Raw genomic sequence first — 12,992 nt, 5'->3', positions numbered from 1 at the left:
TCTGCTTTTTCACCTTGTACTCTCACTTCACCCTCTCCCATCAGGCTTCTGACTCCATTACTTCTCTGTAACTGTCTCGTCAGGTCACCAGTGACCGCTATGCTGACTTATGCTGTAGTCACCTTACCTACCCTCTCAGGGGCCTTCAACCCAGTCGACCCTTTCTCCTTCTTTAAGTACTTTCTTCCTTAGAGCTTCTCTAAAAACACACTTCTCATGTTCTTGCATCCTTTTAGTCTTTGCTGGCAGCTGCGTCTATACTTGCTTTCTAACTGTTGGCGTGTCTGAGGACGCATTCCTGCACTAGTTTCTTCTTTCTATTAAATGCTGTTTCTAGGTGACCTAAACTAGTCTCTGGCTTCAAATACTATCCAATATGCCAGTGACTCCCCGTCTATTTCCGTGGTGTTCCCATCCAAGAAATCCAGGCTCTACCTTCTTGGCATCTTTTTGAATATTTATTTATCATTTACTTTTGCTTCACCTGGATTTTTTTTCCCATTTGCAATTTCTTAAACCATGTTGTATTAATTATGTGAACTGCCTTATTCATTTTGGGGCGGAATAGGTTAGGTATATCTTAGTTAATTAATTTAGTTAGACCCAGGCTTAAAAGAATCACAGTATCACTGTTGGCCAGTTCTAAGCTTTTATACTTCTTTTATACTAGACATTGCAGGTTTTAACTCTGTTGTAGACATCTGATTCTCTAAAAGTTAATATCCTGTTTTATTATCATTTACAAAAACAGCTGGAGCAATGCCCGGAGCAGACAAACAGAAAGCTGAAAATGTGTTTCAGCCAGGTAAGCTTCCTTTCAATGTATTCCTTTATATTCTAAGTGATCCTGTATTCCAAAGGAGAAGTAATATATATTTCTAAATGTTAGATTTGGGAGGAAATCAAATTTGCATTCAGTTATCAAGACAGATTAATGTGTAGCATATCAGATGTCACAAGGCAACATCTTTTTGAATTTTAAAATGCAAATGTTTCCACATTATAAAGCTTATGAAACCTTTGGAGTGGGACTATTATTTGTATTGGAGGAAACATGACATTCTGAGTCCTGAAGAAAGAGATTCACTGAATTCTTGAGACACTGGACTAAACCAGAAATCATTTGTAGATTAAAGTTTTTAATTACAGTAAATCCTCTTTCAATGTCATCAAGAGGTACTGTGACTTTAACTAAAACAACATTAAATGAAACCAATTTTACCATAGGCTATTGATGTAAACAAGAGTTAATTTCCTGTGGCATCTCATACATTTTAGAAATGACTTTGAATGAAACAGCATTATTTGAGGACCTCCTATATTCTGGACAAGTTCTTATCTCTCTGGGGTTTGTTTGTTTGTTTGTTTTTAGTATCCTATCAACAGGTTTTAAAGTTTATGATTTTTCCATTATAACATTGTTTATAAATATAATTAATGCCAATAAAATAAGGTAAAATAAATTTTTAAAAATCATCCAGAGTTCCAAACCATTTCAAGGTCACTGCTATTAATATTTTGATGTATTTCATTACAACCTCTATCTCTGTCTCTCTTTCTCTGCACAGATGCTTTTGTATTTATAGTCTTTGAATAATCCTGTGTATCTAGTTCTTAAAGATTTCCTGGGGGTGGGGGGAGAATTCATACAGTCTTTCAGTTCTAGAGAAATATCTCAAAATGTCATATTCCCTCAACTCCCTTAATTCACACTCAAGGGAGCTGAGACTCCAAGAAGTGAATGTGGCCAAGGTGGCACAGGGGATTAGTGTTGGAGCCACTGAGGTTCCCTGATTCATCGTAGAGGCCACAACAGTCTAGAACTTTTCATGTCACCAGAATCAATATTGAGACGCTAGCTCTCCAATGACACTTGTGTTTGTTCAAACAGGTACACCAGCTCTATCCCTAGCACATACGCTAGATCTTCTCCCATGTGCTTATGCTGTTAAAGAGAAAACCACAACCCCAAAATAGTGTCACTTAGGTTAAAGCCCATGATACCAAACCTAAATTTAATACCTGACCTAATTGCTTTTTCAACCTCTTCCCAGAAATATATTCTTAATCAACCAATCTGGAATTTTGTGTTCAACACCAATAAGATAATTTGTCATGTGGTCCTCCTTTCTCCACAGAAAGAAGAGGCAATTTGCATGATAAAAACCCTTGCTATTCCCTTCCCCGAAAAAGAAGTCCAGATCTAAAAATAGTCTTTTCTTTTGTTAATAACTCCCTTGCCCCACCCTTCTTTCTTTAAAAACCTTCCATTTTGTACAGCCCCTCAGAGAGCTCTTCTAGTTGCTAGATGGGATGCTGCTGGATTCATGAATTACTTAATAAAGCCATTTAGATCTTCAAATTTACTCAATTAAATTTTGTTTTTTAATAATGCTTACAGCCACCTTCTGGAAAATTATCCCACTAACATGCAAATCTATAAAGATTAGGAGGTGAATTGTGCCCTCCTACTTGTGCAAAGCACAGCTATAAGCAAAGGTATAGTCTTATTTCTTTTGTAAGAAATGGAGTATATTGAATAATCTTGTTTTATAAGTAAAATGGAATTGTGAAGTAAGTTCCCAAAGACATATAACTAGGTAAATCTGAAATGAAAATTACAACCTACGTCAGATTCCTTCTTAGAAAGGTTGTATCACAAAATACTTGAATTTTAGGGTGTGCCTAAATTTAACATGCCTGTTGATATATTTTCCTCTGATGTTTCTGACTGAATGCCTACTAGACTGTGACAAGCAATTAGAAATGAAGGAATATTGTAGCTCTTAATTTCCCATTATTGTTCAACTGAAAAGTGAGTTTATTTTCAGAATAATGTCTTGTTGAAAAAGCAAAGGCAATAATTGAACATTTTCAACTTGAAGATCTACTTGTCAACATTTCCAAACTAGAAAAGAACACAAAGTTTTCTTTCAACATATTTCACCCTGTTCTAGTACTAATATTACCATCAGTGAATGTAAAACTGTGATTGATCAAGAGCTACTGAACTAGGCACTGAAGTAGGCCTTTTACATACGTTACCTTTGGAAGGTAGGTGCCACTATCTCCATGTTAGTAATGAGGAAATGGAGAATCAGAAAGGTAACTTTCCAGTATTATGATGCAAATAAGTAGCAAATTCAAGATTGGAACCCAGATTTGTCCCACTTTGAAGCCGTTTTCGCTACGCTACTCTCTTATATCTTATTCTTATCCAGGTGGTCATACTTTACCTTTGTGATAGCTTGCATGTATTACCTGAAATAGATATACTACAGCTTCCAAGCCTGTTGGTATAAAAGAATTATTGTGTACTTCCTATATGCCTTTATAGTACATGATGAGCTGTATATACTGGAAATACTGATAATGAAGTATCAGGGGGGAGAGAACGGGGGTGCGTGTGGTAGGCAGGTTCTGTAGTATTCCATCAGGGACTGTACCAACTGTAAGTCTGTGGCAGCCAGCTTGAAGAATTACCAGTAAGGCTCCTGAATCTTCCCACAGATCTTCATCTACTGGTTAGAGAACACTGATTTAAATACTTACACTATAAAACTTAGACATTTGGTAAGAATTAGATTGTTATACATCTCAGTTTACCCAAACTTATATATGTCCTTCATGTCGCTTTCTAAATGATAATTTTTCAGTGTCAGTAATGGAGCCAGGTTTTTGGGTCTTGGGGGCCAGACTGAATACATAAGTGTTTATTCCAGGTGAATGGTGTGAGCATAGATGATGAATAGAATCTCTTTAATGTTCAGGGCAAGTGGGGTTCAAAGAATCAAAGCAAGATAACTCAGGAGACCACGAGTTCCTGTAAAAGCTGAGGTGTTGCAAGCAACACACAGAACAGTTGGAATCGTGACTTCCTTAACATGAAACTGCTGGTCTTAAGACTTTATTAATGACTGGTAGCTTTAGTTGGTGGTTACAAAAACTATTCAAATCATTTCTTGAAATCCACATAGAGGATGAAGCTATGCAACTTGCTATGCAACTTTTAATAAAGAGCCACACCTAAGTACAGGAGGACCCCTGATAACTCTTGAACTTCTTTGGTCACCTCACCCAGAACACATCGGTGGTTTTCATAACTACTATGGGAGTAGTCGGTGATTTATGACAGCATTGATGGTCCTGTACAACTGACCCGAATTTCCATCTTTTATTCTTTCCTCTCACAAGCCATCTGGTCCATCCAATTTGAAGTTTTTGCTTCAATCTACTATACTGGCCCGTCTCTGAGTCTTCCCACTTGAGGGTCCCCAGAATACTCTTACCTACTCTCCCAGTCCAGAGCTGAGTTGTTGAAATCCTTCCTATTCCATGTAGAACCTGGTCAATGCTACCTTCTACATCAAGCTTTCCTCAGTCTCTCCAAGGGAAATTATTCTTGACTTTCTGTGTTCTGAGACAACCTTAAAAATCTATTTTGGCATTAATTAAATTTTCTGCCTTGTATTGTAGATTCTTTTATTTTCTCCCCAACTAGTTGATAGAATCTTTGAAGATAACAGCCCTCTCTTATCAAACTCTGTATCCTGGTGGCAATCAGTACCTTTGAATGCATCTGGACCTTAACTGTTCCTTGAATCAAAGTTAATTGTTTCTGCTGTAAAGACTGTCCACATAAACACTCACATGTATATCCCTGCCAGTAAATACAAAATCTGTAGATGTTGTAGGCCTACTATAGTTTATGCAAAGTTGTTAGGATTCTGGAACTCCAGAGACGATAGAGCTCTGACTTTTTAAATTCAAGGCAGACAATTAAAATTTTGTTCAAATCCTAATTCTGTTCTGAATTAATGTAGTTCAGATAGAATTCCATTTTTATCCTCCACAAATACCTCTACAAGAGTAAGTTTATCCAGCAGAACTAAGCCTCTCATTTTGTTACAATTCTCTACTGACCTTAATTAAAATGTTAATACAACCAGAAGTCTTTTTATAGTGAGCTTTAAAGGTTGTCAAAATTGCTGCCTTTTATGGAAACCTCCTGGAGATGTTAGCCTGAGAAAGGCAGAAGAAGAAATCAGGAAACAGGCTCTCGTAGTGTTTGAAGAAAATATAGTTTGCTGGTTACAAAATAGTGTACTTTGCGAGACTGCACGTGACTTTGAATGTAGTGTGCTATATAAATCATATTCTTAATGTTATAGTGTCATGCGGGGGACCCTGCTCGCTGCGCCATTTGTCGTGCAGGGTCTCAGCTCCCACTCCCCGCCCAAGAACGCAGGACATGGTAAGGCCAAAAAGGAACACCCACGGAGCCATAGATAGGGGAGTCAAACCAATATATTCTCGCTGGCCGCTAGGCTGGAGACACAGGAAGCAGGATCTACATAATCTGCCTAACAGCAGTCCGCGCTTGCCAGCCACCATCTTCTTGCTAGCCCCCATTCCATTCCTGCTAGCGTAGCCACAGCCGTTATATTAGTGGCCAATGGCCTACGGGTTACAGCTGACGGCCAACTAGCCACAGCTGCTGGCCATCTGATCACAGTTGATGGCCATTTACTACCCGAGCCAGCACCTTTCTATGTGAGGCCGAGAGCCTGGAAACTGTTTTTTTGGGGGCTTTGTCCCCACATATAGTGTATGAACAGTGTTGTCCTTTGAACTTTTTATTTTGAAATAATTATAGATACACAGAAATTTACAAAATAGTAGAGACCCCTTGTACACTTCACCCAATTTTCCCCAATGCTTACACCTTACATGATTATAGTGCAATATCAAAACCAAGAAATTGAAATTGGCAAAACGTGTGTCTTGTTTTATCATACGTGTAGATTACCAAAGTCAGGATACAGAACTCTCATTACCACAAAATCTCCCTTTACTATCCTTGTATAGTCATACTCCTACATATAAACACCCCTAATCCCTGGAAACCACTCAATTGTTCTCTAGCTCTATAATTTTGCCATTTTAGGAATGTTGTAAAAATAGAATCATAAATATGTATCAATTTATGATTGGCTTCATTCACTCAGCATAATGTCCTTCAGATCCAAGTGTATCAATAGTTTGTTTTTGTTGTTGTTGCTGATGAATACTACTGTTGTTTTTTTTTAAATAATGTTCTTAATATTTTATATTTCTATTTAATTTTATTTGTTTTGGTATGTTTTATTTTTGTTGCTTTCATAAAAAAAAAAGTGTTTCCTGGCCATTGTTCAGGATGTAAAATTCTGGAGTTCTAAAAACTAAGAACTATAAGTGGCTGGACTATCTATGACCCTGTCCTAGATCATTGAATTATTACAGCTGAGTTGAATTATTTACCCTACTCCACCTGTAGGCCATGGAAGATGGCATTCCCTGGGTTTGACTGAGCCTCCCCGGGAAGCATCTGTGAAGCTTCCTGGAGGGGGTGGTTGTTGCCTTAGTTGTAAGTCATCAGCTTCTGGTAGGTTGAATCCAGATCGTTCAAAAGTGGATTTCCCTCCAAGATCTCAGAATGTATCCTGGATTTCAAAGCAGGATTGGCCCACATGTCTGAAACCCCCCATGTGAATGCTACACTTCTGCTCTCCTAACTCCTCACTATTTCAGGCTTACTGTGTAGCAGGCATTGGAAATACAGAGGTGAACCAAACCTATGTTTTTTGAGGTTACATTCTAGAGAAATAGATAGCAAACACATAAATAAAATACAATGCAGTGTCACATAATGAGAGTGTCACATGATAGATACTAAACACATAAATAAACATGTAATGTGATGTGCCATAAAATAACTGCAGAGCCAGGGGACACAAAGTGATGGTATGCATTGGGAAAGGGGAAGGTATTTCAGGTGAGCTTGGAATATCTGAGCTATGTTTCAACACAGACCTGAGTTAAAGAGTGTAGACCAGGGATCGAACTTACCAAACAGAGAAAACAGCAGGGGCAAAGGGCCTGATGCAGGAATGAACCTGGTATCTTCCTGGAAGAATGAGGCTAGAACTCAAGAAATAAGGTAAAAAATAGACAGAATTAGGTCCAGGCTTTCAGAGTCTAATTCTTGGGGCTTTGCACAAGCTTTCAGGAAGTTTAAGACTAAAACTATAAAACTTCTTTCTATGGCAATCTACATACCTCACAAGTAAGTCTCACCTTTAACAGACTACATTTGTGTGTGTGTGTGTGTGTGTGTATACACACTATATGGGCAGTGTTTGCCACTATGGGTGTTTGGATCCCTGCTCCCAAATACTCATCTCAATTAATAGCCCATGAAAAGCATAAATAATTGCATAAATCCAAGGCAAATATTTAAGTAAGGTCTTTAATGCTCTTAATTTAATGGAGAATCCACACCCTTCTCTCAACTCTAATAATATCTGTATCTTACTTGGGGACACCATGCAGTTTCTCCCATAAAATATAATATTTGCATTGCTTGTATTATCTCATTCTTTAGACTAGAAGCTTCTGGAGGGTAAAGACTGAATCTTATATATCTTTGTATCACCTATAGTTAAATTCAATGCCTTAAATTTAGGAAGTAGTTGATGAATGCCACTTAAAAGAGAACTTAAAATATTTAGGAGTTTTTGTTTGTTTAAAAGATTTTATAGAAAGGAGAAATCATGATGAAGTTGATGATTGTGAACAATGTCTGGAAAGGGCCTACACATATTAATGAATATGGTACAGGAGTGGGAAGAGGGGAAAGGCAGACCCAGAAGATAAATGAGCTACCTTATAATTTTCCTGGTAACCCAGTGAGTCATATTAGAACACAGAAATCTCCTTACTACAGAAACATTCAAATGTTTATGAAAACAGGATTTGCCCTGTATCTCTTTTCTCAGAGTATCCCCTGGCCCTCTCAAAATGTTGATACAAGCAATTAATGTCATTTTGAAATTGAAGCATTTGGCCTCTTCATTACCCCTTTCTATTTTGTGATTACCTCAAGCACAACATGAGCTCTTGGAAAACAACCAAGACTCTTAAATTAGCGAGGGTCATATGCATGACTATGACCACACTCTTTACATCAGGAAAAGAAATCCAAAGAGAGTGACAGAACAGGAATGCCCCCTACTATATATAGTTTTTGTGCTACTCAGGTGCTACAGACTTGAGTTATAAATAACATGACATTATCTGCCATGAAACCCCTGAGTGGCTTGCCATTCTGTCATTGTCTATGAGTTACTGGTTCTGTGGAGAAAGAGTTACAGGTATCTGCCCGCTTGGTGCCTTGAATAAGTTCGTATCACTGGTGAGAGAACAAATTCAACCATTACTGGGTTCCTTCTTCGTTCCAAGGCAAAGGAATGCATGGGTGTGACTTTCTCATCCTTATCTTATAGTTACTGAACTATTGTACATTTCACCTCTTCTCTTTTCCTCTTCCATCAGATTGTAAGTTCCTTAAGAGTATCAACATTCTTAAATTTATTCCACTAATAATACGGAGTTGACACTTGGTATATGTGTGCATAATTGAAATGTGAAATTTCTTTCTGATATTAGAGGGAAAAGTAAATTTTAAAAATATCCTAAAACTGTTTTTAAAAACATTCCCAGATCCAGAAGATTTACATGGTCCAATATGAAAAAAACCTGAAGAGAAAAATGCAGTCTATTATCTACGATGCTAATAGAAGAGGGGTGATTAATGAAATATCTCTCATGCAATGTGAAAAAAAAAGAAAAATTACTGAAGATAAACTGAATAATCTTCGTGTAAAGCTGGCAGCATTGTTACAGAAACTTCAGTTGGTAAGTGATGAAATTTTATTTCAGTAGTAGGAATATACTTTGTGGGAAGAGCATTCAGCTAGTTTCCTCTTCTAACATTGTTATTCATTTATTGACCTTGGACAATCACTTAACCTAGCCTTTACTCTTCCTATAAGAATATGGGAATCATAAATAAGTGAACTTTGAAAGTATATATTAGAACATTTTTAAAGACCTATTTTTTTCTCTTAACAAAATCAGAATCGTTTCCTGTGCTATTGGTATAGTTTGATTACCCTCAGTGTCTCCTCAATAGCATGTCTCTAGTGGGAAATATTGCTGTGTTTTTTTTTCTGACAGCAAAACATGTTCATTTAATTTTATCCTAATACGTTAAAAATCGACTCCTCTAATCTTAGAGGAGAAATTGGAGAGGTCAGAAAACGTTGGATAAGTATGGATTATTGTTTGTATATTTTAATGTATAAAGAATTCTGCTTCTATGATAGATTGAGCTAGTGAGGAAAGGCCCATCTTCTACTATAGCACATAGAAATGTTACATAAAATACATCAAAAAAATAAAAATAAAATTTGTAGCCAAAGTTGAAACGTCTTTCTGTAGATGTTAGAAATAAATTGAGAAATCAACAGTGAGCTCGGGAGCACATGGCATTTTCCTCAGAATAGGCCCTGAGTCTGGGAAGTTCACGGGCCCTGTGTGGGCTGTGTGGGTAAAGGGGCCGGAGCTGAGGCCCCTGCAGAGAGCCCTGACAGGAGGACTGAAGGCTTGCCTTGCCCTTGAAAGGGTTTGGGGAGAGACAGGGAAACTCGCTGTACATCAGTGTAGTACGTTGATGAGCATGGACTTTGAAGCCAAATTGCCTGGGTTTCAGTCCTGGCAGTGAACGTTTCAAGGACAGAGTCCATTCTTCCTTTAAAAAATATACATCTTTTGGTTTCTCTGGGAATTATCCTATGTTAAATACAGAGTAAAATGCAAGAAATCTTTTTCCTTGATTGAAGTATAGAGCCAGAAGAGAAGATTCCTCTGTATTTGGGTGGGGAAGTGCAGTAGTTAAAATGCTTCCTTAGTAAATTTAAAAAGGACAGTTAATATGCTATCCATATAATGGTAGTTTTTCTGTGTGTGTTTATCGACAATACTAACTAAACCTATTATTTGAGTTTATTGCTGTAAGTGGATTTGAGTGGAGCGTCTTTTGGTTCTTGGGACTCTAAAGGGTGGGGAATATTTTTATGTGTGTAAGGTCTGATAGAAAGCCTGGTACATGGTAAAGTTTCAGTGATACTTGTTACACTAACAAGAAAAACTAGAGAAACCAAAGAAATTCTATGTCATAGAAATTGAATACCACACTCTATCAAAAAAGTTCATAAAACTTCTTGATAACAAAGTCTTAAAGGCTGCAACTGGCTAGGTCAGTCTTCTGGAATTATAAACCAGCTTTTTGTTGTCTAATCAGATCAACCAAAACTCATTCCAGACTAGTATGGCAAGTTTCCTTAGGAGTCCACCCAACTAGGACAGCTGGACCACACTTTAATTGTCCACAATTTAGTTTCTTCCTTGTTCATCCAACCTTTTGCATGGACCTAAAAATAAAGTGAAGATACTTCTAATCTGGAAAAAAAAAAAAAGTTCATAAAAATTGTTGGTCCTCAGAATATCAAATCTATGTTTGGCTGGGGGAAGAAAATGAAAGAATAATAATTTGCTCTACCTTCTATGCCAAATCCCTGGGTTCTCTCCCATAATAGTCAGGGTAATTATACTAATTTAATTTGCTTTATTCACAAAGTTTAGTAAGGATAGAAGGGTTTTAGGCTAAAGAATATGAAACACTTTATCTAGTATCATTGGAGAAGTAGTCAAAGGGCTCCTGCCCAAATATATTTACTCTCATCCCCAAATTGAAATTTCCTTTTTCACTGTCTCTGATTGCCAGAGCAACTGCAGTGGAATAGAGCACAGACGTGAGACGAGGTGGACCCGAAGCAGATGGAGTGGGGCAACCACATGTAGAAGCTGAGGACAGAACCACCTAGTAGGAAGTCTAGTCCATGAGGTACAGAGCAGTAGCCAAGTGCAAGCTGGGTTGAATTAGACTCAGCTGAACAGACCAAGAATGATCAGTTTCAGAAAGAGTTACATAGGGTATTCCTTAGGATCGGTGAATATTTGGAAATTTAGGTAACTGTCACAAAGCTGGGACTCAATACAGTGCAGCCTTGTTAGAGGACTGATCAAATCTAGGGCATAGGGAGCAAAGCAGAAGCACAGTTATTGGAACGAGATAAGGGATGGAGAAACTAGAATGGTGGTGCCAGACACGTATTGGGAACAACAACAGAAGTGGGATTGTTTCTGAACGGTCTTTCCTAAAAATTCTCTTACCCATCAGCTCAGTTAGAGAGTGAGTTGATGGCTATGATTGGGCTTGAGGGGAGTGAGATTTAAAGAGGGAGCAGTTGTCCAGCTGTTCATGGATCAAGAAGCCCAGGGAAGGAGAGCATGAAATTTAAAGATATGGGGGGAAAGGCAGAAAATGGAACAAATGAGGGCAGAAAGACAAGCGTTGTGGAAAAAGATGCTATAGAGGAAAGAGGAGAACCAGAGAAGTCGGAATTTTCCTACTTGTTTGTTTTATCTGTAAGGCTAAAGATTCCTGAATTTTTAAAATGGGAGATGAGAGCCTACAACAGAGAAGGATGAGGCAAGTTTTAGGAATATATCAAGTAATTAAATAGAAGGGAGAAAAAAACAGTTGAACTAATCTCCACTAAAGAAGAAAAGTAATAATCCACATTACTAACCACCTGTGAGCATAAAATGAGATTAAATGTGAAAACATCTTGAAAAGCTGAAAGCATTATTCAGATGGAAGGTGGGTTGCATTGCTAAGTGAATCATAGGGAGAACTGTTCAGAGGCCACCCAGATTACAGGAATAAATCCTATAGCTTCCTCCCCTGCTATGACTGTTGCTTCTCTTTTCCAGGACAGTCCAGCAGGAGACTTGGAGCAGATTGACACTTATTTAGAAGCTTTGCTTAAAGAAGATAATCTCCTTTTCCGGAACACTTTAAATAAAGGAACTGCAGATACAGGACATAGTCTCCCTTTAGAAAAAAAATGAAAGTACTTCTCAAAACTAAAAGTCAGGAAAGACAGTCCCATTTTAAAAATGCTAATAAGAAAAAGGAAGATTCTTTTCAAAGAGTATTTCCCTTTGTACTTGTTATTGTGAAGTTCATCCTGTTTAACACTAAAGAAATTGTATGCTCTTTAGAAATGGAGAGTGATTGATAATTTTCATATTTCCCAGTCCTCTTCTCTAACACTTCTGTTCTTTCAGAAATTGTTTCTAGAGTTCTCTAATCCCCATGTGAGCTACTAAGATGGAAATGTCATTTTAGCTTAAATTTTGTTTTCACTTAAAAGACTGAAAACTGGAAAACAGTGGTTTGCAAAATCAATACCTGAAAGCCTACAGAATCACCTCCTCTAGAAACTTGTGTTGGAAAAGACAGACATTATGCCCTTTTCTCCAGTATGGCTAATACTTGGTAAAGCAGAAAATAGAAATCCTCAAAAAACTTTGAGTTACAGTTTATATAATTTTATTGTTGAGTTATAGTAAAATAACAGATCTCCTAAGTATAATGTGAACACATATTAAACATATGTAAGAATTGTGTTTTTATATTTATACATATATGAGGAATCGTACTTTTACATTTTCTTTGATAACTGATTATTTTGTTTGTTTAAAAATGTCTGTAACCTCATACAAAAACAATAAACGTTTAGTATTTGTTTGTGGAATTGTATAATTTTAGTTTTATGTACATGCACAGAGTATAAAATTCAGACCATGTGAAGTGGAATATGGTGAAAAGTCTTCATCTAATGCTTGTCTACGGGCACTTAATTGCTCTTCTCAAGAGGCATGCTTTCACCAGTTACTTGTGAATACATCCAAATATCATCAATGTATATAAAACCATATAAATAATTGCATAGATACACTCGTAAATATAGATGTAATAGCATCCAAAAAATGCTGTTGCTTTCTCCGCTTAATATACCTTCAAGATCATTCCATATCAAGATCAATATATGTAGAGCTCTCTCATTATCGTTAACTGTTCCTTATTATTCCATTCCCTGGACATACCAAAATTTATTTAACTATTCTCTTTTCAATGAATATTTACATTTTTCCCATCCTTTTGGATTTACATGCACACAACAGAGAATATTCTTTTAAAT

General features: G+C 37.1%; 1 protein-coding gene across 1 annotated transcript in view; it reads left to right on the top strand.

Annotated features, from left to right (window-relative positions):
- The window catches only part of MORC1 (MORC family CW-type zinc finger 1), a gene marked incomplete at its 3' end in the record, with an annotated part of 160,187 nt that extends 148,331 nt beyond the window's left edge, over nucleotides 1-11,856 (top strand). The window contains exons 25-27 of the mRNA XM_081077229.1: nucleotides 752-805; nucleotides 8,542-8,736; nucleotides 11,719-11,856. Coding sequence (XP_080933355.1) covers nucleotides 752-805; nucleotides 8,542-8,736; nucleotides 11,719-11,856 — 387 coding nt within the window. The remainder of the gene's footprint in view (nucleotides 1-751; nucleotides 806-8,541; nucleotides 8,737-11,718) is intronic.
- Nucleotides 11,857-12,992: the final 1,136 nt, after the last annotated feature.

The sequence above is a fragment of the Rhinolophus hipposideros genome (assembly GCF_964194185.1).
Source record: "Rhinolophus hipposideros genome assembly, chromosome: 2".
NCBI classification, from domain to species: domain Eukaryota; kingdom Metazoa; phylum Chordata; class Mammalia; order Chiroptera; family Rhinolophidae; genus Rhinolophus; species Rhinolophus hipposideros.
Note: the sequence above shows the minus strand (reverse complement) of the source record. Positions and strands in the feature narration are given on the sequence as shown.